Source organism: Sorex araneus, chromosome X (genome assembly GCF_027595985.1).
Source record: "Sorex araneus isolate mSorAra2 chromosome X, mSorAra2.pri, whole genome shotgun sequence".
Classification (NCBI taxonomy): Eukaryota; Metazoa; Chordata; class Mammalia; order Eulipotyphla; family Soricidae; genus Sorex; species Sorex araneus.
Genome location: NC_073313.1, coordinates 160804182 through 160830659, shown reverse-complemented (window position 1 = coordinate 160830659; position 26478 = coordinate 160804182). Strand labels below are relative to the sequence as shown.

Below are 26478 nucleotides of genomic sequence, written 5' to 3'. Positions count from 1 at the left end.
GAAAAATAAAGGGCGAAAGGAAGAAAGGGAGGGAGAAAGAGGAAGAAAGACAGGAGGCCAGGAAGGGAAGGGAAGCGAGCCGGCAGAGAGGGAGGAAGGCGCTGTGGAAACCCTCGTTCTGTTTCCTTCCCTCCTGTCTCCTGGCCTTTTCTCCATTAAAATAATGCCAGGCCCCATCGCCTGTCAGGACAGCCCTTCTGAGAAGCAGCTTCTGAGAAGACCCCCACCACACACGCACGCACACCCCCCAAATTTCTGGGCTCTCCTGAGTCCACTTGCTCCACTTTCTCCTGAAATCGGAACCTCCCAGAGGGCCCAGACAGCGCCCAAGGCCACCCAGTGCCTCGCCAGATGTTGCTTATGCCACGGGCCTGCCCTGGCGGTGGGTCTGTCCCAGAGATGCCACGGCTGGGGCCTCTGTCCTTAGGGGACTGGGCGTGCGCGCATCTTCGATCTGTGACTCGGGGGACATCTCCTGTGGCCAGGATATTTGGAAGTTCCATCCCCTCCCCGCCCCACTCCATCCCCTCCCCCCCTTCCCTGGAAATCCTGGCCATCGGCCCCTCCTGCGGCCACCTGATCCTCAGCAGACACCACCCCCCCCCCCACCCCCAGGCCCTGTTCCCCAGTGGGCAGAGTCTCCCCCGCGCCTACCCCCAGCGTCAGGCCTGGCGTGGCTATTTTTGGTTCCAGCATCTTAAAATCAGTTCTCTGGGAGTCACTGCCTTTGACACTGAGGACGACTTGAACTGGATCCGAGCGAGATTTTCCTGGCAGCCACAGGCTCCGTGATCCGTGATCGTCTCCCCCATTCGTCTTCCCCACCTCCCACCCACTTTTCTGGGACGAAGCGATGTTGCAACGGTCAAAGTTTGGCAGGGGGGAGAGGGGAGGGAAGGGGATCTCTCTCCAAGGGAATGCTGGCTTCACTGATTTCAGACAGCTCGGCCTTCCGACCTTCGCTTAGAAAACAAGACAGGGAGGGGGCTGGAGCGACAGCACAGCGGGGAGGGTGTTGGCCTTGCACGTGGCCGACCCCGGTTCGATTCCCAGCATCCCATAGGGTCCCCCGAGCACTGCCAGGAGTAATTCCTGAGTGTATCGCCAGGTGTGACCCAAAGAATTAAAAATAAAAAGGACTGGGGGCTGGAGCGATAGCACAGCGGATAGGGCGTTTGCCTTGCACGCCACCGACCCGGGTTCGAATCCCAGCATCCCATATGGTCCCCTGAGCACAGCCAGGGGTAATTCCTGAGTGCAGAGCCAGGAGTAACCCCTGTGCATCGCCAGGTGTGACCCAAAAAGCAAAAAATAAAATAAAATAAAATAAAAATAAAAATAAAAAGGACAGGGAGGGGAGGGAGCTGGAAAGTGCTGGTTCTTCTTCGGAGACACCCCTTGTCCCCAAGGCTGGGGTGGAGGCAGGGGGGAGGCACCTCAGAAGCATCAGAGCTACAGCAGAGGAAAGGATGCGGCCTTCAACATGACCCACAGAAATGCCGTAGGGAAACCATGCCCCCAGACAACGACCCAGGGTGCCTTCCCGGGGGTCCCATCAGGACACACCCTCCCTTCCCTGAGCGTACTGGAGGGCCCCCTTTTTTTTTTTCTTTTTGGGTCCCACCCAGCAATGCACAGGAGTTCCTCCTGGCTCTGCACTCAGGAATCACTCCTGGCGGTGCTCGGGGGACCCTATGGGATGCCAGGGATCGAACGCGGGTCAGCCGCGTGCAAGGCCAACGCCCTCCCCGCTGTGCTATCGCTCCAGCCCCACCACGGCCCGTTTCTTACGAGTCTGTCTTTGCATCCCTAATGTCAAGGTTCAGTACCGTGAAGGAGGAGCCAGTGGGCTCGGGGCTAACGGGTCACTAAAGCAGCCCTGGGACTAGCCTGGGTCATGGCCCCCCCACCCGAGACTCAGGCTCTGGAGACTCCTGACTCACATGTGCCCGGCAGCCCCTCCTCTGCAACGGGCCTGGGCTCAGCTGCTGCCAGCGGCCCTGCGGACGGACCAAGGATGTGTCTGACTCGACCGCCAGCTTGCCCCATCCTCGTCCCCCTTGATGGAACGGAGGAATCAGCCACCCCACGGTGGTCTGACCATGGGCGTCACTTTTTCTTCTCAAGCCCTGGACCTCAAGCGAAGTCAGCAGGGGTCGGAACGGAAGTGACTTGGCGACGCCTTCCTGACCCTCTCCAGAGGGTCATTGCTGGTCATTGCGCCTGTCCCTAACCCCCCACAGACTTCCCTGCTTGTTGCAGGGGTGACGTGAGTTACCCTGACGCTTCGTGTACACGAGGGAAAATAGGTGCCGGCCCCTGTGCAGCTTTCGGTAGGAGACGCCAATTTGCTGGGTGCCCTCTCCAGTGATCCCGGTCAGACTGTCCCCATAGCCCCGGGGTCAGCCTCCTTTCAGATCTCCAGGCAAGCTTTCTGCCAGGCTGGGGTGGACCCCACAGCCCAGAGCCATTCATTCTCTCCAGGGGCTCTGGCTGGCTGCGCTTTGACCGTGCCAGGGAAAGCCGAGGGGTAAACTGAGCCCTGAGCCCAGCTCTGGTGCTTTCCTGACCCCTCGGAAGAGCTGGCCAGGGCACTGCCACGCAGGTCCACGAAAGAGGCACGCAGGGCGGTCAGCAGCCTGCTCGCACCCCAGGCCCTGCTTGCTCCCGTGGCCGTTAACTCGAGGAAAGGAAGGAGCAAAATGCGCCCATGGGCGCCCACACGGCCTTTAGACCACGAGCTCACCACCCAGCTATACCTTGCACCACCCCCACCCCCCCCCCCTGAGGTCAGGGGGGTTCTTGCAAGACGGTCCAAATTGGATGTATTGAGCTCAGGATTCTGGGTTCCCAAGCGGCGAGATGGACAGAAACACATAATGCAAAATTATATGTTTTTTAATGAATGCAATAATGCAAAAGCAATAGGAGTTTTATTCCAGTCTACTGGGGTCAACTCTCTCACCCACAGAGTGGTCCCTTGACCCCCGACTTCAGGCAGCGAGCAGTTTATATAGGGTTTGATGACAGAAACAGTCCATGCCTTATTGTTCCGGAAAAATCTTAGTTACCAAACAAAGGTGCTTTGATGAGTGTCTAGGGTAACAGTGGTCAGGCAACAGCTAAACAATAGTTTCCAGTAACAGTACCAATTTTATGATTACAGAGACTTCTCGTTCTTTTAGAGTTAACAAAAAGCAATTTTGGGGGCATCGTGAGAATGGATTCATTGAACCCACTTGCTGGGCCAGGAGCTTTCCTAGGGGGTCTCAGGTGGGCTGATTCTGCATTGTTTTATTGCTGGGAATCTGAATATGTTTCAGTTCCAGGGACTAAACCTGAGGCCCACCTGATTTTTCTCATTTCTGCCGCCTGTCATGGCATGAGTCTCGCCCTTACAATGGTGTGTCTTGAAATGACCCCCTGAGAGCCGCAGCCCTTTCATGGCTAAAGTTTCCCCAAGCAGGGGCTGGAGTGATAGCACAGCGGGTAGGGCGTTTGCTTTGCACGAGGCCAACCCAGGTTCGATTCCCAGCATCCCATAGGGTCCCCTGAGCACCGCCAGGGGTGGTTTCTGAGTGCAGAGCCAGGAGTAACCCCTGTGCATAGCCATGTGTGACCCAAAAAGCAATAAATAAATAAATAAATAAATAAATAAATAAATAAAGTTTCCCCAAATAGAAAATTCACAAGAGCCATGGGACACTTCCCGTCAACTTCTCAGTGATTGGGAAAGACCAGAAGGGAAATGTAGCTCCGTGGAGTTTCCACGTAGCCACCTGGTGTCCCTGCGCCTCTCCCGCCCAAAAGGGGTCTCCCCGAAGGGGTCTGAGAAGGGTGCGAGTGTGGCTTTTGTCTGGAGTCCGGCTTCATTGCCGAGGGTTTGCAAAAACCGCCTGCCCTACACCAGAGTCCTCTCACTATCACCAGCCAACGTATTTTGTTGTTGTTGTTGTTGTTTTCCCCCTCTGAATCCAAACACAGACTGACACCTGTGGGGTCCCATAATTGATTTTCCTGTCTGCATGAGGGGTAGACCCTATTACAGAGAGGAAAGACTTTTGTCTGGATTTATGCAAACCAACATAGTGCCACGAAGCATCAAAAACATACCAAAGGTACAAAGAAGAGAAAAACATTTCACTTTACTCACAGTGAGATGCAACACACCCATTTGTTGTAGTTCCTAGCCAAAGAATCTAAAATCTGTAGAGAAAGTGTACAATTTAACATCATATTTAACCCATTCAATCCCATGTTGAAAACCTTGACTTCCCATTAATAAGAGCACTGTACTGGGAGTCCAGTGTACAGTTAAACATGTCTAATTCATTTAATCCCATTTGAAAAACCCTTGATTTCCACAACTTTTGAAGAATTCAATTATCTAAGAGCACTGTAACAGGAGTCCAGACAATCTATCCAATATCTTTTCCATAGATCCTACCAAAAAACATACTAGAACAATTTCTGCATGTGATTTAAAGAGTTTCTTAGAACAGTGATCACTTTCCTTCCTTCAAACACAACCTCAAACCTTCTACACATTCTTTTATATTCATTCTGTCCTGTAACTTTCCTTCAACCCATTTCAAAATCAACTTCACTTTAACAGGATCCTTTCCTTTTTCCAACTGATGATATCTGCATCCATTATCTTTCTGACTTAACACATACATCTATATTCCTTATAGTCGTCCCACAAATTTAAACTCTTATTTTACTGAACTCAGTACAACATGATTTCCCAAATTTGGACACTAGTTATCAATCATCTCATTTAACATGACAAAACTACTCTGCCATACCATTTTAAAAGCATTGTCAGTTCTATAGATATTCAAAAAACTTTAGAGTTCTAGGAAAACACAAATATAAAGATTAAAACACCCATAGACTACCATAAAACATTAAGGATCTCATACTTCTGTACAAAGGTCTCTGATGATCCAAGATAGGTATGATACCTGGTGACAAAGCTTTGCAATGAATAAAGTTATCAGAATAATAACATGCATTTTCACGTACTGGACAGACTGACTTAACAATAGTCAGTAAAAGTTCCCACATCTCAAACTTTAACCAAGGCCCAATACTATGGCTTTAGACTATCAGGCTGACACCTGAGATTAATCTATTATAATTCTTTGCTAAGTATCAATAGAAATTTTAGTTACCGAGTCTCAGATCAAATAAAACACTTGTAGAATAAATTTTGCAACCAATTTTATAACTCTAGAAAAACATATTTTAACTAAACCATTACTCTTCAAACCTGTTTTTAACCACAACTATTTCAGCTCACATTCTAATAATCCAATATAGATGCATATGTACATTTACACAACAGCATAAGACCTTTAAACCATCAATTTTTATGAAACATGAGTAAATCTTCTTTGGCTTGAGTTCAATAGTTCTCGTACCTTAGTTAGTTCAAATCACAAGCTTTCTAACTTTATCAATTCCACAATACAAATATGCTTTCAAACACAGAAAAAGCCCTTTGGGTATTTATATATATATATATTTTTTTTTAACCAAACTTTGATAATAGCATAGAAAGAAAAGCATTTGGACTGTCAAATGTTTATGGAAACACAAGTAAACTTTGTTTATTTTGAGGGTTTCTGTACCTCTGTTGCTTGAAAAACAGCTAAATTCCTCATTAAAATTGGCTGAGGCTTATAAGATAAAGCCTTGCACTCTCTGAATTCTTATTTCACTAAAAATTTCACTATTAGTGAATTCTAATTTCACTAAAAATTTCAATTTCGTTGTAGGCGCCACATTCTAATTAGAAATCTTTGTTTAAACCTGATCTAACAGGTTCCAAAATCACATAGATCCTTTTTTTTTTTTTTTTTTTTTTTTTGCTTTTTTGGGTCACACCCAGCGATGCTCAGGGGTTACTCCTGGCTTTGCACTCAGGAATTACTCCTGGCGGTGCTGGGGGGACCATATGGGATGCCGGGGATCGAACCCAGGTCGGCCGCGTGCAAGGCAAACGCCCTACCCGCTGTGCTATCGCTCCGGCCCCAGAATCACATAGATCCTTTAAATTGCTGAACTGCATATCACTCTGATCTCTTGAGATGATCCTGTTTTCCCCAGGCCTAATTTTTACCACTGATTTTCACTCTGGCTCCAGCACTCAAGTGTTCCACATAGAGAGACAGACAGACAAACAAACAGACAGACAATAAGTTCACTAAAAACACCACACGTACATGTGCACACATCTGCAGTTGATCTATCGATCTGGCCCTTCAGAAACGGCAAGGAAAAAACTGATAGACTGAGAAAGGAAGGAACAAGTCCCCAGGGCAAAGTTAAGCCCTGTTGGCCGATTGGGAACATTGCTCCCCGTTTCTCTGCCTGACCAGCCCGTTTCCTGCTTGTTAAAAATGGGTCAAGAAAGCGCTTTTGTTGATATAAGCCGGTAAAACCTTTTCAAAATTGTTGAAACCTAAGGTGGTTAGATGCTAGCATTTTTCTTTCTTGGTCAAGACTAGTTCTGAGGCAGGGAACTAGTGACTTCTTATCAGATTTGGGGATAGGCTACCTTAGTGATATACTTTTATTTCCTGATATTATTAAACACTTAACCACATGATCTTGCATTTTCCTGCCTTCTCTGCTGATAATAATAAGCAGAACTAAGAGAAAGACAATGAGACAATTACACACACACTAAAGGCACACGCACAAAGCACACTCCTGCACTCGCTCGGACCGGTCCTTCTTTCACGAGGGTGCGCACCCACTCACCACATTCACACTGAAATTCCTGAACCTGCCTTATGGACGTCCACATTATCTTTGATCTTATCCCCCTGACAATGGGGTTGCTCCAATGTACATTGGGCTCTTTCTAATTAGAAGCTAGCAAACTAAAGGCAAAGCGGGGGTGATCATCAGGATGCAAGGGAATTGAGAAAAAGCAGTCTTTTAAATCAAGTACTGTCTTATACATTTCTGAAGGAATGGCTGCTGGGGACGGCAGTCCAGGTTGAAGCGCCCCAAAAATGACTATGGTTTTATTTACTGCTCGTAGATCCTGTAGCAGTCGCCAACTGCCGTTTTTCTTTTTAAAGTCTTGGAGGTGCCTCCGCTTGGGAGGGCTCAGGTAGGAAAGCAGGATGGTCAGAGTCTATAGTAGTAGAATTTGAGGAGTCAGTTCCGTGCATGGGGGTGGCCTCATCCCCACAGACTGAGGGAGCCTTGGAAACAGAGGATAAGCAGGCCATAAAGCAAGAAGAGAAAAGAAAGGGTCACTGGTAGGCTGTTTCTGCCAACTCGACAGAAATGAAAACACAGGACAAAGGGGTTCAAGCCTTCCACCAGTGGCTGCTTCACTGGTAGGCTGTTTCTGCCAACTCGACAGAAATGAAAACACAGGACAAAGGGATCCAACCTTCCACCAGTGACTGTCTTCACTGGGAGGTAGTTTCTGCCAGCTCGACAGAAATGGAAACACGGGACAAAGGGATCCGACCTTCCACCAGTGACTGTCTTCACTGGGAGGTAGTTTCTGCCAACTCGACAGAAATGAAAACACAGGACAAGATGTGGGGTCCCCCCTGCGGGCATCATCCTGTCCCACAGGGAGGACCCTTCGTGGGGCTAAGGAGGGGACGCAACCGAACGAAGAGACGCAGAGCCAGAAGGAGGAGAGTTTATTCACAGCAGTTACAATACTTATACCTCTTGGTGGGAGGGGGCGGTATGCATGCTTGGACCCCCATAGGAACAATAGTAAAATGCAGATCAGGCATGGGCGTTGGGCAGATCAGGCATGGGCATTGGCTAGTGAGAGAGGAATGGCGAACTGATAAGATCAGTAAGGTCAGCAGTGGTGACCTTATTACAGGAATCCCAAGTAAGCCTCCGCTTGACTAGAGGATAAGAGCCGGGCTTGTAAAATGGCTCCCTACAGACACCCTTTCCTTGCCAAATGGATTCCATCAGGCCTAGCGAACGCTCCGGCCACAAGAATATTACTCTCCGGCTCTCGCCAGTATTTTCGAGTGCGGGGCTTGGGAGGCGGTGTTGGAAGGATTTGGGGTTTGGGAGAATCCGCTGAGCGTATTGACGCCACGTTGCCCGTAAGTGGATGATGGGGTTTCCCTCCCGCGCCCCTTGGAGAATACACGGCAGGGTTCTGCTGAGAGGCGCATCCGAAGCCTGAGGTGGTCCTTGGCCCCCCCACAGCTGGGGCAGCGGTCACCGGTTCCTCGTCACACCCTCTCAGACCCCCCACCCCCACCCTAGCCCCAGCAAGCGTTTCCATGCCCAAACGCTCTTCTTTAATCTTCCCATGAACACCAGGAAGTGCCTATTCTGACTTTGCAGTTAAAACAATTGGCTCACGGGGCCAGAGTCACAGCACAGCTCGGAAGGCATTTGCCCTGCACACGGCAGACCCAGTTCGATCCCGCACATCCCATAGGGTCCCCCGAGCACCGCCAGGAGTGATTCCTGAGTGCAGAGCCAGGAGGAACCCCTGAGCATCACTGGGTGTGACCCAGAAAGCCCAAAAAAAAAAACAAAAAACAAAAAAACCCAAACTATTGGCTAGCATGAATTACAACACAAGCCCACGTTTATAGATTACTTCCCTGCAGTTCCCGCCCCCCCCCCCAATACTGAATCCAAAATGGCAAATAGAATTCCAAGTCACACCTATGACCTATCCAATCACGTGGCACACCTGCTGGTTTCAGGAGTGAGGACAGATTCTCTCAAATCTCTACCGAGACACCGCCCTCCCTCCCCCCTCACACACACACAACCCAGATTCACATCAACACCAAAAACTAGGCACTGTTCTCTCTGCATGTGTGCTCCTGTGAGCTTTAGAGATGAGCTTCCGCTGGTGGGCCCCCACATGCGACCGGAACTTCTATGAGGAGTTCTAGAACATTCTTCAGGGGCCAAGAGGCAGCCTGAGAAGGTGCCGGGAAGCTTGTGAATGCAGCTTGGGAAGGGAGCCTAGTCCTCGGGCCACTGTGCCCACACACCCCTGTGTGTGGTTTGAGTCCCCTGAGGCAGTGTTGGTGCGATTCCTTGGGTCCCCTGGGCGTCCCATTTACATTCCAGCAGGAATTCAGGAGAGATCGGGAATACGATCTTAAGTTAGTTTTTCAGCCCAAAGAAAAACTAATCTAAAACCAAAGAAAATATAATCTAAAACGGAATTATTCCACTTAGGAGAGGGCTAAGATTCTTTCTGTACCAAGTGAATCTTTTAAAATTTTTTCTTTAAGATTACCCACTAGGGTGATCTCAAAGCCAACCTCAAGAACCAAGGGAAAATTTTCCGTCCAGCAAATATCCCCTCAGAACCATGTGCCACGGCCTTCCACAGAAAGTCTACAGCCAGCCCTCCTTTTAATCCGCCGTTCATGGTGATAACACCCTAAAAAAAAAAACCAAGGAAAATGTTCACTCGTTTCTAAAACAACCGGAATCTCTCTTTTGCTGCTTAGCTGTACTGGAAAGTATTTTAATAGCTAAAATAAAATTTCACGTGAGGCAAGCTCTACCGTAATTATTGCCTCTCGGGTGGAAAAGACAGCCCTGGTGGGTGTGTTAACTTTCGGAACCACTGTTTGAACTTTCCTGAAGTCGAACTAGATAGAACTCTGGGTAACGCATCGGGCACGTGGAAGAAGGTGGCTTTGCTCTTTCAGCTCTGAGAGAAGTCGGTCAGAAAACTCCCCATGATTGGTGGGGAAATGCTGGTTGTGGGGCTAAGTGGACAGAATCCGGCCGGCTCAGATGCCCAGGAGATTGATGTGGTCACTCCCTTTGTTTCTGTCTTTCCCTGTGACTATCTCGTGCCTTAATACCTGAACACTAACATGTCTATTAACTCGTTCTGAGGCATCTCGTCTTTGAAGGACCGTTGGCAGTAGTGGCCCTTGCTTTCATTGCTGGATTCCAGCTCAGAGATTTCCCGCCTTCATCCAGTACCTCACTTCCCCTAACCCCTTTCTCCTGCGATGATTGGTTGTCTTCTAAGTGATAAGATAACCCCGGACAATGCAAAGTTTGCCATTCTAGTGTACATGTGTTCTCGATGGACTGATACTCTCTTTAAAAGTGCCCTTTGGGGGGGCTGGAGCGATAGTCTGGCGGGGAGGGCATTTGCTTTGCACACGGCCGACCCAGATTTGGTCCCCGGCATCCCATAGGGTCCCCTGAGCACTACTAGAGGTAATTCTTGAGTGCAGAGCCTGAAGTAAACCCTGAGCATCGCCAGGTGTCACCCAAGAAGCAAAATAAATAAATGAATAAATGAATGAATGAATAAATAAATAAATAAAAGTGCCCTTTGAATATCCCTTTACCAGTCCTGATAACCTGTCAATATCTGTATTGCAAACCACAATGCCCAAAAGAAAGGGAGAGAGAGAGAGAGAGAGACAGAGACAGAGACAGAGACAGAGACAGAGAGAGACAGAGAGAGATAGAGACAGAGACAGAAAGGGAGGGAGGGAGGGAGGGAGAGAGAGAGAGAGAGAGAGAAGCACCTGCCATAGAGGCAGGCAGGGGGTGGGGGGGGTGACGGAAGGGAACCTGGGGACACTGGTGCTGGGAAATGTGCCCTGGTGGAGGGGCAGGTGTTGGAACCCTGTGTGATGAAACCCAATTGTGAACAACTTTGTAAGGGTCCATCTCACAGTGATTCAATTTAGAAAACTTAAATAAATATATAAAAGTGCCCTTTGAGATGTCAGGGTAGCTCGAGTTTCAAAGGCAGTGCTAGCTACTATTCCCAGTTCAAAGAGCAGCCACGGGGAAATCTGAAGAGTGAGCTTCTAGAACGTTCCTCAGAACCGCATGCTTCTCGTACTCCTGATGGGACCCTGGCTCCCTTTTGCCTCTGAGGTGGGCACACCTGCCCCGCTGGGCAGCCGGGAGGATGAAGCAACCGGGAGGAAGGCAGAGGGTCCTGCCCCTTGGCCAAATCCACCTGCCAGGGCTGGAGCAATAACACAGCAGGGAGGGCATTTGCCTTGCATGTGGCCAACCCAGGTTCGATTCCCAGCATCCCATAGGGTCCCCTGAGCACCGCCAGGAGTAGTTCCTGAGTGCATGAGCCAGGAGTGACCCCTGTGCATCGCCGGGTGGGACCCAAAAAGAAAAAAGAAAAAAAAACAAATCCACCTGCCATATGCCACAAAACCAGTTCCTGTGGGTGAGATGGAGTCTTGGCATGATCTGTAGATGTTTCTGGAACAATGGGATCAGAAGTGCTGCCTGCCTTCTCGGGTCCTCTTGGCTGTGCTGACAGATGCGGGAGACTGAGGGTGCCTCGTGTCCCAAACCCACTTGCCACCTTCTGGCACGTCCCAGACCTTCCCAGCATGGTGGCATTTCTCTCCCAGCCCGCTTGGTGAGCGGCCCCTCCAGCCCGTTTTGCAGCTTTTGTAAGACAGATGCCGGAAAGACATATGGTTCTCATAGATTTTTCCGTCTAGACGAGCTTTTATTTAGTCACTTTGGGTCTGAATTGCTCTAGTTAACGTTTCTGTAGAAGCCTGTATAAAAATTTTAAATGTGGGCATTACATTAAGGTGTAAAACAAAAAAAGCTTGATTTCTTATTGGCACAAGATGAAAGGGGATCGGCTGAAAATTTCCTCCAGGTGAAGTCATTCCAGCTCTCCTGGATGCCTGCACGTCCACCCCACGCCCACAAACTGTCCAAACTGGCAAGATTTAGCCCCCAGGCCCCGTGGCTGTTAAGTTCATAGGCTTGTCAATGTTTCCCCAAAGTAAATTCTTTGTATTCCAGTTGAGGTGTGCTTACATACTTGTATGTGTGTTGTACATGTGACTATGTGATCGGGGTATGTGTGTGTGTGTGTGTGTGTATGTCTGATGTGTGCATGTATGCATGTGTGGAATGCATGAGGCAAGCATGAGCCACAGGAGAGTGCAGGTATATATGTGTTTGTGAATGTGAGTTTGTGTGTGTGTGTGTGTGTGTGTTGTGGATGAGAGATGAGAGAGGTTTTTTTTGCAGGGGAGAGGCAGTGCAAAAGATACTGGAGGAAATTTTGTGTGTGAGAGAGAGAGAGAAAGAGAGGGAGTAGGGAGAGAGAGAGAGAGAGAGAGAGAGAGAGAGAGAGAGAGGGAGGGAGAGAGAGGGAGGGAGAGAGAGAAAGCATACGTGCTCTGACTCCTGCAGACCTCATAGCCCAAGGGAACCCTCTCTTGCAGACAGCATTTCCCATTTTTTAAAAAAATACGTTCATGAAGATCCCCCCAAAGCAGCCTAGAGGTTTTTGTTTTTGTTTTTTGGGTTTTTTTTTTTTTTTTTTTTTTTTGCTTTCTGGGTCACACCTGGCGATGCACAGGGATTCCTCCTGGCTCTGCACTCAGGAATTACTCCTGGTGGTGCTCAGGGGACCCTATGGGATGCTGGGAATTGAACTCGGGTTGGCCGCGTGCAAGGCCAACGCCCTCCCCACTGTGCTATTGCTGCAGCCCAGCCTAGAGCTTTTTGCCCATGAGTTCATCCCTCCCCTCCAGCCCCATGGTACGTTTATTTATTTATTTATTTATTGAGTCGCCGTGAGATAGACCCTTACAGAGCTGTTCATGGTTGTGTTTCAGTCCTACAGGGTTCCAACACCCGTCCCTCCACCAGTGTCATTTCCCAGCCCCTGTGTCCCCAGGTTCCCTCCCATCACCCTTCAACTCCTACCTACCACAGCCTGCCTCTATGGCTGGCACCTCTCTCCTCCCCCCTTCTCTGTTTCTCCCTCCCTCCCCCCCTCCATCCCTCCCTCTTCCTCCCTCCCTCCCTCTCTTTCTCTCTCTCTCCCTCGCTCACTCCCTCCCTCTCTCTCTCCCTCCCTCCCTTCCTCACTCCCTCTCCCTCCCTCCCTCTCTCTTCCTCTCCCTCTCTCTCTCTTTCCCTCCCTCCCTTCCTCCCTCCCTCTCCCTCCCTCCCTCTCTCTCTTTCTCTCCCACTCTCTCTCTCTTTCTCTCTCTCTCTCCTCCTCTCCCTCCTTCCCTCCCTCTCTCTCTCTTTCTCTCTCTCATTTTAGGTATTACGGTTTGTGATGCAGATGCTGAAAGGTTGTCATGTAGATCCCTTTATCTGCTTTCACCACTCAGGTCTTGTCCAGAGTGATCCATTTCCAACTAGTATTGCCATATGGACCCACCTCTATCTTAATACCCTCCACCCCCACCCCCTGGTGGTAATTCCCAACCATTGACCAGTCCTCCTGGCCCATTTTTCCTGGCCTTGGATATTAGCTTCATACTGGGTTTTTTAAAAAAAATTTTTTATATCCCACAAATAAATGCAGTCATTGTATATCTGTCCCTCTCCTTCTGCCTCATTTCACTCAGCATGATACGTGGTACCGTTTTTTGGAGGCTTTGTGGGGTTTTTTTGGTTTTTGTTTTTTTTTTTTTAGCTTTTTGGGTCACACCCAGCAATGCACAAGGGTTACTCCTGGCTCTGCACTCAGGAATTACTCCTCGAAGTGCTCAAGGGACCCTATGGGATGCTGGGAATCGAACCCAGGTTGGCCACATGGAAGGCACATGTACCATGGCTCCAGCCCCATGGTACCATTTTTATTGCAGCTCCCAGGCCAGTGCAAAGGCTCCTTCAGAAGCTCGTTTCGAGAGGACGTTGCCTGTAGCCAGGCGGAAGTGTCCCTCACTAGGAACGGAGGGCTTGGGCACCGCCCTGTCCTCACCGGGGTCAGCACTTGACTCCGTGCACACCATGTAGCTCTGAGTCACGCTTGGTTCACAGACAGACTGGTCACAGGGCCTGGGGCCTCCCTGGCTTCTGGAACCTTCCACGGCTTTCCAGGGCACACTCAGGCATGTGCTGGAGTCTGCCCTGCTGGGCCGTGCTCCAGGACCAGCTGCTTCGCCCATGTCCGTGATGTGCTTGGGGCAGGCGTTGCAGGAAGCAGCTGAGGCCCCAGGGGCCCTCCAGGGCCACACCTCGTGGGTATCCGGTGCAGGGGGACTAAACCTCATTTCCCACTGCCCAGTCTCCCGGCCTAAGGCCACAGGTCTCTGCCAGCTGAGAAGCCCTGGAGGTTTTCTTTTTGTTTTGTTTGCTTTTATTTTATTTATTTATTTTCTTTTTGGGTCACACCCGGAGATGCTCAGGGGTTCCTCCTGGCTCCGCACTCAGGAATCACTCCTGGCGATGCTCAGGGGACCTTATGGGATGCTGGGAATCGAACCCGGGTCGGCCGCGAGCAAGGCATAACACCCTCCCCGCTGTGCTCTCGCTCCAGCCCCTGTTTTGTTTGTTTTTAAATCTTACCTTTCTAAATTTGCTCACAGTAACAGATTTCATTCACTATTTCAACACCAAGCCCACTGCCATGACACCTTCCCACCACCATTATTTGGAATTTTCCCCCACCACCATCCAAGCCTGCCCCACAGGCAGATGCTAAATAATTAATTTTGTGTTGCTTGGTGGTGTGAGTCATCCATGAGAAATGATCTCAAAAAGTTTCCCTGAAAGGAAAGTGTGTGGAGATTGTTGTATCTCACCCTGGGGCCATTAAGACCCTGTAGAGGGGCTGGAGAGATAGCACAGTGGGTAGGGCGTTTGCCTTGCACGCAGCCGAACCGGGTTCGATTCCCAGCATCCCTTATGGTCCCCCGAGCACCGCCAGGAGTAATTCCTGAGTGCAGAGCCAGGAGGATCCCCTGTGCATCGCCAGGTTTGACCCAAAAAGCAAAAAAACAACAAAAAAAACACCCTGTAGAGATTACTAACATATTGTTACAGGTTGAGCCAGGTGTGCTTATATATATATAATATATTTAATCAATATAATATATTTAATCATAAATATATATTTAATATATATATTTAATCAAGATCAGTTGCCTTCTTTTTTCTTTTCTTTTCTTTTCTTTTTTTTTTTGCCTTTTGGGTCACACCCAGTGGTGCTTAGGGGTTACTTCTGGCTCTGCGGCTCTGCACTCAGGAACTACTTCTGGCGGTGCTTGGGGGACCCTATGGGATGCCAGGGATCGAACCCGTGTCAGCCGCGTGCAAGGCAAACGCCCTACCAACTGTACTATCTCTCTGGCCCGATCAGTTACCTTCTGCTTCTCACCCTATCCGATGTGGTGTGCTACTTTTGGTATATCCGTGCCGTGAAGTATGAGATGTTGCATGGCCGCGTGCTCCAGGAATTCTAAAATTTTAAATAGGGCGCTCAAGCTGGAGTTACATCCTGCAGGTTTTCTGCTTTCTGAGTTAGGGCTTGGAGCGGACGCGCCGCGGCTACCGTTGCAAAGAGCCAAGTGCTGCGAGGGTTCTTACACGGGCGGTGTTTTCTCCGGCTCTTTCCCCTCCCACCTGCTGACTGTTGCCTTTCCCTGCAAGGCCAGCCTGCCCCCCACTCTCCCTGCCTTCCAGAACCTTCCACCCCGGGGTGAAAACTTCACACCCCTGATTTCCAGAGGTGTGATTCCATTCTGGGTGGCAGGCTGTCTCTCCTCACTGTGGTCAGGAAGTCGCAGGCAGGGACTGTCCTGTCACCCCCAGCTCTGAGAGTGTCCCCTCCTCAGTCCCCCTGAGGCTGGAGAGAATGCAGGGTGAGCTCACCTGGAGCCAAGTTCAGAATCACCCCCAAAGTTAGCAGGGATTTTTTTTTTTTGCTTTTTTGGGCCACACCCGGCTACAGGGGTTCCTCCTGGCTCTGCACTCAGGAATCACTCCTGGCGGTGCTCAGGGGGACCCCATGGGATGTCGGGGATCGAACCCAGGTCGGCCGCATGCAAGGTAAACTCCCTCCCCGCTGTGCTATCGCTCCAGCCCTAGGTCAGCAGGTTGAAGAGCCACGGGAACCCCCTCTCCCTCTCCTGCCCCGTTGCAAACCTTCCTGCGTGGATGTGATCAGGACATTCTTTCCACAAGCCGTAAACGGAGCAGAGTCAGACAGACACATCATCCTCCCTCGAGCGGCCTCTGCGGCAGCCGCAGGGGGGATGGGGCTGGGTATGGTCCCCGCGGAGCGAGCACCAAGCCAGATGTTCCAACCAGGGTGGCGAGAACGGGGGCCCGGCGAGCTTGTGCACTCCTGTTTATCTCCGAGACGAATTGGTCCGGAATATTATACGTTTGGACCATCACAACAGGGCTGTTTTCCGCCCGTGTTCTCCGCTCACATTCCGCGCTGATGAAATACGCTCATACTTTCCCAGTGACATCCAGTCTAAAACCACGGGTCCTCTTGCACCGGGGAAAGGCTGGCTTTGACCCAGCCCCCGGCGCAGTGACAGAGCACAGGCCTTGCGTGCACGAGACCCTGAGCAAGTTCAGTTCATGTGGCGGTGGTGGATGTCGTGGTTTGAGCCTAGGATCCGCCCTTGGTGAGTTCCCACTCAGACAGATGTGAAGCTGGGGACGGAGCCATTAGCACAGCAGGGAGGGCGCTGGCCTTGCACGCGGCCCACCCGGGTTCGGTCCCCGGCATCCCATAGGGTCCCCCGAGCACCGCCAGGAGGGATTCCTGAGTGCAGAGCCAGGAGCAACCCCTGAGCATCGCCAGGTGGGACTCAAAAAAGTCAAAAGAAGAAGAAAGAAAGAAAAATAGGGGCTGGAGTGATAGCACAGCGGGGAGGGCATTTGCCTTGCACACGGCCAACCTGGGTTCGATTCGTAGCATCCCATAGGGTCCCCCGAGCACCGCCAGGAGTAATTCCTGCGGGCAGAGCCAGGAGTAACTCGAGCATCGCTGGGTGTAACCCCCCCCCCAAAAAAAGAAAAAAAGATGTGATTCTGCCTTGGTGGGAAACTTCGGCCCCTATCCCCTCCCCCCCACCACTGGGTTGCGTTGCCTTCCTGACCTCTTGTCCACTGGCCCAAGGCCCCATGCGCTAACCGGGCCGGACACCTTTGGATCCTGCATTTTCTTGTTTGCCACTTCCTGTGAGGTCTTTCGCCACATCATGCCGCACACTAAGTACAGAATGAGGGTCCCTGTCCTGGAAATTCCCTCTGGGGACGCTGGAGTCACGTCTAGGAAGGGTGGGGGGAGGGGTGCGCTTACCAGGTGAACTCTGGGAGCTGAGGTGGGGGTGGCGTTGGAGACGGCCCAGGGAGGGGGTCTGAGCCAAGAAAGCCAGGGTCCACTGCCCTGGCACGACACGGGCGAGTGTAAAGCTGTCCCCTCTGCATGGAGGCCCCTGACTAGGGGTGCCCTCTGCATGGCTAGCTGTCCCCTCTGACTAGCTGTCCCCTCTGCATGGAGGCCCCTGACTAAGTCCCCCACTGCTGAGTCCCAGAAGGGTTTTTCTCCTCCAGGTTTGGGTTGGAGAAAGGTGTCTCTGGGAAGAAGGCCCCGTCTCAGTGCTAAAGGCTGGGGGAGACAGAGGTGGCGCCCCCCTGAGGACACGGCTGGAACTGCCGCCCTTGCCCTCGCCGGTCCCTGCATGCGCATGGGTGTTCCCAGGGCACCTTCTGCGGGGCTGTCTGCAGTTACCTCTTCACCTGTCTTTCTCTTTCTCTCTCTCTCTCTCTCTCTCTAGCCGGAGACCACCCCCGTCACCAACTCGCCCCACTATAACCCGCCCACTAGAGTCCTCCCTGTTAGACTAAGCGAAGCGACTGGCCTGGCCAAATTAATCACTAACGAATCCCGCCAAGGTGACCTGTTTGATAACCTCGGCCGTGAAGTCGTGAGTCGTCCCCCACGTGGACCTCAGTTAGCAAGTAACCAGTCTCACTAACGTGCCCCCTCACGCCGTGGCTCGGGCTGGGCCCCTGGAAACGGTTGGGGCCCCCCCGAGGTGGCCAGTGGCCCGCCCTTGGCTTCTGTTTGAACCCACGTCAGACACACTTCCCGGGTGACCGAAAAGGGTGCCCCCCCCCCCGTTCAAAGCGAGGCGAGCTGCAGTGGCGAATGTCACTTTCCCACCCCACCCCGGCTGCCACCGACGCGGGCCCCTAGCCCTGTCCCTCCCTCCATCAGAGCCTCCGTTTCCGTGTCACAAACTGCTCAGAAGTGGTTCCCTGTTCCGATCGGGACTCCCTAACATCCGGACAGGAAGGAAAGCGTTTTTTTCCCAGAGGCCCAAGGCGGTTCCGGGCATCTGCAGAGCGAGAAGGGGGCTCAAGAAGGAGCAGAAAAGTCGGCTTGGTTACCCGTCAGGCTCAGCTAGTGTCTGAGTCAGGCGTGGCTGCTGACACGGCTCAAGGCAGACGCAGTAGCTGACACCTCCCTCCCGAAGCGGCTATGGTGTCCCTTTCTTGTTCCCTGAAACAGTCGCCTCCTCGTGGGTGCCCCATGACGGCTGACTTAAGCAAGATCTCATTTATTTTTTATTTTTTCATCCTGACCCAGAGCTCACGCTACTCTGACACACCCTTCAGCTAACGCATCTGTTCATTGGATGGGTGCGCAAGGCACTCTCTCTCGCCTGCTAATATGGAATTCCCTGGTGGGGGAAACGTATCAACCTTGTCATATAGGTGGAAAGTCATGTTCTCTCCTAGCAAACCCCGAGCCTCACGCTGGGTGCCCCCACCCCTTCACAAACGGATTTGGGATGGAAGGGCAATTCGTGCGGTCAGAACTGGGCCAAGTTCAACTCCTGCTCAAGTAAGCTAGTCCATCTCGCTTTCTCCCGGGGGCTCCTACCTGCAAACTGTAGGATGATATTCAGACCTAATGCAAATTGCTCACTTTCTAAGCTTTCCAAAACAGCCCCCAGCAGTTGAGCCCCGGGGGGTTAATAGTTCAGCCCGAGGCTAAGTTTGGGACTACCTCCTACGGTTGACTAGAATGCAGGAAACAGCCGGAAGGCAACTGGAATTTTGTCTGCTAACTCTTCCCAGACGCGGCCCCAGGATGCTCTGGAGAGTGGGGGGGGGGGGGGGGGGGTCCCACGGCACTATTTCATAAGTCTTCAGAAGTAAATCAGGTTTCACCCACCGAAACGTCTCCCTTTGAAAGCAGCGAACGTGATTTGTATGTGAACTTCACTTTAATTTCCTGTGTCGTTTATACCCAGCGCAGACCCCCATAAAGCACGAAGTAAAAAAAAAGCGTTTCACGATTATTAAAACGGGACCTTGCCAAGGCGAATGGCACTGCAGTGAACTTACTCGAAAGGGCTACTACTGCTCACCCCACTTCCCCTAAGTGAAAATTAGAGAATACAATATTTACCAAAAGAAGGTTTCAGCATTTTTGAGCTAGACGTGAGCCCTAAAGTCTTTTCGTAGCTTCTTTTTTTTCCTCCATGGGGAGGGGCGGGAATAAAGACTCCTTGAGAATAAAGCAGAAGTGCAGGGTCTGAACTGTGTTTTCGAGAGCCACCAGTCCGTGGAAATAGGCTCAGTAAGAATCCATAATAAAAATGAGTAAGCAACAGTGAGATCTCACCAATTTGCCTCTCAGGATTCCTCACTCTTCTTTGCTCTGAGTTCCCTGAAATAGGCTGCTAACAGATCTTGGCTCTGTGCTCAGCGTGGTTTTGCATTTTGCTGCATTTCAAAAATTTCCTTCTGTTCAAGGAAACTATTGTGGATAACCACTGGCGTGTTCTTAGATCAGCATAAACCATGTCAAAGAAAATGAGAGTTTTTCTTTTTTTTTCCCCCTCCCTCAAGTTTCTTTCCACTGAGCTGATTGAGGCAGGCCTGGCCACAGCATTTGTCGCCTCCCGGTCCTGCTCACACCCGGTCACCCTGGGGTTTCTCTGTCCCCCTCGTCGTCTCTGCTAGGCGGCTTCTTGTTTCACTTTCCCGGCGGGTTATTTCTAAGAGAACCGAGCCTCCCCCTGGAGCCTTGGCAGCTCTGTTTGGAGGTGATTCAGCGGCTCCTCTTACCCTACCTGAATTGAATCAATCCGTTTCCAAAGGGCTTTGCGTCTCCGAGGACACAGGGGCGGGATGAAGTTGAAGGTCTTGAATGCGTGGTGCGCACGCAGCATTGGTGTCAGGACGAGAGGTGGGGATGTCGCCGAACGGGCTTTTTCCGTGTCCCCCACCCCCTTCTCTGCAGGGTCTGTGGCCCTTTTTTACCCACTGTGCAGTAGATACAGGGCCATCACAGGATCTGGGAAAATAAACAGGCAAATGGCTCTTCCTGGCTCTGTTAACTCTTGCATGCTTACTAACTCACTGGAATAACCAACTTAGCCACTAATCCACAGCGCTGTGTTATTGAGCTCGTGTCGGTTTAGGGCAGATCTATCTCGCTTCCGGAAATCCCTCCCGAGATCACACTTCTGTGTCTTGCTTTTAGCTGCGTCCTGTGACTTGAGAACACTGCCTACTTATACCCAGATACAAACTCACTGTCGTCCAAACATGACAATGAGACTAGTTCCTCTTCAATACCTAGAAATATTCCGAACCTAGAGTTTCAAAGTAGTCATAGAGATTAATTTTGTGACATTTTTTCCCCTGTAGGCCATAGCCATAATTCTCAAATATGAAATGGGACCTAATACCAGTATGTGATAAATGTTGCTGTTTTCTGCGTGCAACGGAGATTTTTCTATGCATGTGTCTTTCTGTATGCTGTAACCACATAGCGAGCTCATTTCTGTAAATATATGTATTTTGTGCCCCTTTGGGTAGATAGACTTCAAGGCACTTGTTAAAATGCCACAAGCATGGGTGTGATTGTCTGTTACTGTACATATGTACGTATTATCGGTACGGATGTTAATATGGGTGTATACATGTGCTTTGTCTCTGTATGTTCAAATTTATTTGTCAAACTTCTAATGTAAGAGGTCACGTTGGAAGCTCTGTTGTATTATGTGAACACTACAGTGGCTTGTTGCAGATAACAGACAAACGAAGTCTGTGGAAGTTTCTCCAAATTGTATTCATTCTTAAGAGGCCCAGAGGTCAGAATTACCCTGGTGAGATATGAAGCAGTAACATCTTTCAGCCATTTGTACTTAAATCCACAGCACTGCTAGCTAAGAAGTTTCCACTGACAGTTCCACAGGTGGTTAAGAAATATTTGAGCTGGGGCTGGAGCAATAGCACAGCGGGGAGGGCGTTTGCCTTGCATGCGGCCGACCCAGGTTCGATTCCCAGCATCTCATAGGATCCCCTGTGCACCGCCAGGGGTAATTCCTGAGTGCAGAGCCAGGAGTAACCCCTGTGCATCGCCAGGTGTGACCCCCTCCCAAAAGAAAGCAAAAAAAAGAGAAGGATTTGAGCTGGTGGCCTAATTTTTAAGATACCAATTGGGATTATAAATTGTTCTGGGATTGCTCTGTTAGACCCTAAAAATCCTAATTTGGTCCATATAGTCCCACTTTTTCTCTATCATAATTTGAAAAAAAAAAAGTACAGTAGAGGGATACTCTCACAAGCCATCTCACGAAAATAGCTGTGTTGTTTTTTTTTCCCCCTCGGAAAATCTGCTAAAAATTTCAGGGAAAGAAGCCATCAGCCACGTTTTCACTTGGCTTTCATTTTTCGAGCAATCTGAGGAGATGGGAGGCTGACAGGAATCTTTCTGAACGTTGAGAGTCTCCGCTGTGGGTCTCTGAGCTGTAGAAGCCAAGCGCTCGTGAGACTCTCACCTCACAGTTCTGTCAAGCCTCAGTGTCGGGGGAAGGAAACCGTTTCCGGCTCACTGCTTCCTACTCCCCATCCCTCTAGCACCTCAGCAGTGTTCCCTGCTCCACCCTGTGGTCCTGTCTGGTTGACACTTCTATAGTCATATGGTACAACACGCTGGAACACCCTTAGGAGTGTGTTGACGCGTGCAGGGCTGGTGTGAGACTCTTTGTCCACGTGTGCCTTGGACACGTATCCCAGCAACACCTCAGGAAGAACGTGCTGACACTGCACTCCTCTCTCCCGTCTACGCTTCCGCACGCTCCTCTTGCTCCTTCACTGATGCTCACCCTTCAGTTCTCGAACTCTCGAACTCTGCACACTGTGTACCACGTGGAAGACTGTGCTCAGTCCGCGCTTCTAGCCTGTCCTGTTAGCTGCTGTCGAACCCGTCAGCGTGGAGAAGTTCCGTGCGTTTGTCTGAGTTCGTGTTGCACAGCCTGGCCTCTCGTCTGCCTCGAGCTCTCCTTTTTTTCTGAGTAACCTCCTTCTTCAGCTTTCTTTTTTATTTGATTTGATTTGATTTTTTTTTAATGAAGCAACTGTGGACGCATGCAAAACCTGTCTTCGGCTACTGACTGCTTCATTCCTTCGAGCCCGAATACTCTCTCCACTGTCTTCCTGGCGTTTATCCGGGTGTTTTCATGTGGACACATGGATGAACTCTGTGAAGGTCATTTTGGAAGCCACTTCCCAGGCTCGTGTCCCTCTCGAAGGCCTCGTGTACCTCTTGTGAAAATGTGAAACTGTATTTCTGACCTGAAATAAATGATCTCTGACGGCCTGAGCCCACCCCCTCCTGGTTCTTGGAGATGTTTCTCGGTCAGGCCAGAGACCTGGGGGTTCGGATAGCTCCTTCCCTCCCAGCTGGGGCCTGGTTCAGTTTATTCTCTGGGGTGCTGCATTAGGGAGGGCTGAGAGGGGGAATCTTGCCCTATCCTTCCCTTTCTGTCCTGGCCCTGCGTTTCCAGAGCAAGGCTGACACTTTGTTCCAGGAGCTTTGGGGACAGGCCTCTTACGGACCCTGCCTTCACCCTCTACCGGCAGCGGGGCTCCCAGCCCTGGACTTTCCCTCTGGGCTCAGGATCCCAGGAAGAGCGAGTCGTGGAAAAGCTGCAGACTGTTGTTGCTGTAGATTCGCCCTTTCCCGCCATCATTTCTTCCTCGTCCCTGTCACCTTGCCCTGCCCAGCAGACGTGTGTATTTCTAGCTAAGGGAATCAGGACAGGTACCTACTGAGCACTTGCATTGCTTGTATGTGTGTGGGGGGCGGGGGACGGAGGGGGGCGGTCACTGCATAGTTTTCTCTAATGGGCCTTATTTAGCAAATGTGTGGGTTTAGGGAAATAATTCTGACAAGGGCGTAACGCCGGTAGGGAGCCATATCATATGCGCTCGGTTCTCTCTCCAGAGTCTCGCTTCTCCGCCGGACTCTTTGGTGTAACAGAAGTCACAGTTCTGTGACAAAGTTATGTCTTTCAGAAGCGTTAAGAAAGTCGAGTCTGGGGGCTGGAGCGATAGCACAGCGGGGAGGGCATTTGCCTTGCATGCAGCTGACCCGGGTTCGATTCCCAGCAAACCATAGGGTCTCCCAAGCACCGCCAGGAGTAATTCCTAAGTGCAGAGCCAGGAGGAACCCCTGTGCATCGCCAGGTGTGACCCAAAAAGCAAAAAATAAAAATAAAAAGGAAAAGAAAGTCGTGTGCCAAGTGATTGGCTGAGGCAGGTTTTGCTCGCACGGAGAACACGGGCCTGGAGCATTCAGATATGCTAACCAGGCAGGGGCCTGCGGTCTGCTGTGGAGCTTGTCCCAACAGAGGCCCAATTTTTAGCTCTTGCCTTTCACACCCTTCAGCATCACGCAGGTTCTGGAGAAGAAATCTCAAGAACTCAAACTGCTAAGTCATCTGGGACAGAAGGGAAGAAAGACTTTGGGTGCACAACCTCCCCACCACACACACACATACACACACACACACAAGACTCTGGATACACAACCTACCCATCCCCAGCACATACACACACACAAGACTCTGGATACACAACCTACCCATCCCCAACACACACACACACAAGACTCTGGATACACAACCTACCCATCCCCAACACGCACACACACACACAAGACTGGATACACAACCTACCCATCCCCAACACACACACAAGACTGGATATACAACCTACCCATCCCCAACACACACACACAAGACTGGATACACAACCTACCCATCCCCAACACACACACACAAGACTCTGGATACACAACCTACCCATCCCCAACACACACACAAGACTGGATACACAACCTACCCATCCCCAACACACACACACAAGACTGGATACACAACCTACCCATCCCCAACACACACACACAAGACTCTGGATATACAACCTACCCATCCCCAACACACACAGACACACACAAGACTGGATACACAACCTACCCATTCCCAACACACACACAAGACTCTGGATACACAACCTACCCATTCCCAACACACACACACACAAGACTCTGGATACACAATCTACCCATCCCCAACACACACACAGACACATACACCCACACAATCATAATCACCACAGGAGCCCTCCGAGGCCTGGAGCCAACAACCGAGGCTCAGTGACGCGGGTCTCATGCTAACACATGCCTGAGTCCCATCCTTGGCGCCACACCGCGGCCCCCAAACTTGCCAAGGCAGAGCCCCCTTTGGAAAACTCCAAAGTCACAGAGCTGAGGCGAACAGCTCAGGCCTGGCTCTGACCCAGCGCGCTCTACCTGGAAGGCGCCTTGCGTGCAGGAACCGTCCTCAGCACACAGGGCTTGGCATCAGCCTGATGGCCGCCCTCCCACCCTGTACCCCCCCAACCCCGCCTCCGCCTTCCCTCCCTGCTGAGGTCATCCAAGTCTCCAGACCTCCTTCAGCACTGTCGCTGGGCAGGTGATCAATCTTGGCCGGCCTGACAGCAATTTAATTGCACTTTCTCCACAGAACCCCAGGGAGACCCGTTCCTGACCCCCCCTTCCCCGGCCGCTCCAGCTTCAGCCTGCAAGGGGGCCCCCCACAGTCGAAAGGCTGGTCCCCGTAGTAACAAATCCTCCATCATCTCGATGGTGGGGGGCGGGGATGGTCCCCACTTCCTGGGGCCGGCTGGTCTCGGGCCAGGGGGGAAAACTGGCTTTCTGACCCGGGGCCCCGCAGCTCCGGGCCCTGGGCCACTGCCTGAGACAATGGAATGGAAAGCCGTGTCTGTGTTTGTGTTTCTCGTAGACTATATTGTTCCACTCATTGAGTGTGACAGGCATTCAGAGGAGAGTGAGTATATGGCCGTCGCGGTGGTCCGGCCCCGGGAGGGGGGAGTGTTAGTGGGCCTCTTGGCAGGGCACAGTTTCCCCTCTCCTGGAGCGGAACTGCACGATGTCGGGGAAACTGCGTGATGTCGGAGGATGTGGGAGTGTGGCGGGGGGCATCTCCTCCAGCAGTGGGCCATCAGCAGGGGCCTGTGGGCATGAGACGGACACCCAGGGGGGGACATTGGGAGGGCGGGGAGAGAGATAGAGGCCAGCCAGGCCATGGAGGGAAGGAAAGATGCAGAACCCCAAATCTCTCCCACCCTGCAAAGCCATAGGTGTGCCCCGCTCTGAGCCAGAGGGGAATTCTACAGAGTGCTGGGGTCCCCCCAGACCGGGCCTGTCTCCCGCCCCTGCACCCCTCTCTCCACCCTCACCCTCGTTCCTCTCTCTCTGGAAAGGCAGACACATCTCGGGCGGGATTCCTGTTTACAGAATGTGTCCTCCAAGATCCAGGCCCCGGGACTGACTGCGTGGTGACCCCATGGCTCACCTGATGTCTTGTCTTAAAAATAATGCCCACCTGGGGCCCGAGCAACAGGAGAGCAGGGAGGGCGTTGGCCTTGTACACGGCCGACCCGGGTTCGATTCCCAGTATCCCATAGGGTCCCCCAAACACCTATGGAGCCAGGAGTGATTCCTGCGTGCAGAACCAGCAGTCAGCCCTGAGCATCACTGGATATGACCCAAAAAGCAAAAGAATAAACTAAAAATAAATGCCCACCTGTTCTCTTTTTCTGTCCAGTGCCTCCGGCCCTCTGACACTCTCACGTATGTGAAAGCCTTTGGGCAAAGTGGCAGGTGCACTCAAGGATGGAGGATCTGCCGGCTCTGGGGTTCACCCCTGGCTCCCCACGGGGGGCCTGGTCTGGGTCGTGGGAACTGGCCGTTGACCCCGACAAGGCCCCTCCTCCCCTCCCCCTGCAGGACTGCCTGTCTGTGTGATTTGCAGTGGACTCTCTGGGACTTCTTTCACTTGTTCCTCTGGGGTAGAATTTGAGCATTGCTTCCTCCGCATCCGTGCTTTTCATTTTTGTTGTTTTGTTTTGTTTTGTTTCCCGCAGGCGACCCCCTCCTGCTGTTCCAGGAAGACCATCCTAACCCCCACCACCCATCCATCCATCTCCTCTTACCCCCAACACCGCATCTCTCCCCGGTATTTAAAAGCCTTCCGTTTGCACTCTCTGTCAGATGTACATAAAAACTTTTATTTTTGATCCATATCTAAAATAAAAATAAATTTTATTCTCTATAAAAAAAGTGTTATGCCCCCTTTTCTTTTTTGAAAAAAAAAGAAGAAGAAAAAGAAAACCCGGGTATAAGTGTGAGCCTCAGCCAAAACACGTTCAGTGAGAAATACAGAATTGATCTTTTAAAGTATTTAAATGGGGAAAAAAAAGATTGATCTTTACTTCTTCAAGCATTGCATTTTACAGTACTATTCTGTGGAGAATGGTCATATGCTTGCTTGTCCAGAGGAAGAGGAGAAGGATGAAAGAAAGAATTCTGGGTGT

General features: G+C 51.1%; 1 protein-coding gene across 5 annotated transcripts in view; it reads left to right on the top strand.

Annotated features, from left to right (window-relative positions):
* Positions 1–26227, top strand: part of DNM3 (dynamin 3) — a 272517-nt gene extending 246290 nt beyond the window's left edge. For 3 of the 5 annotated variants that reach the window (XM_055121453.1, XM_055121451.1, XM_055121450.1), the window contains one exon: positions 17550–22399. In XM_055121453.1, coding sequence (XP_054977428.1) covers positions 17550–17619 — 70 coding nt within the window. In that variant the 3' untranslated portion in view covers positions 17620–22399. Of the gene's footprint in view, positions 1–1820; positions 5816–17549; positions 22400–26028 lie in introns of those variants that run through there. The other 2 variants (XM_055121454.1, XM_055121452.1) reach the window with 2 other exon arrangements.
* The last annotated feature ends 251 nt before the right edge of the window (positions 26228–26478 follow it).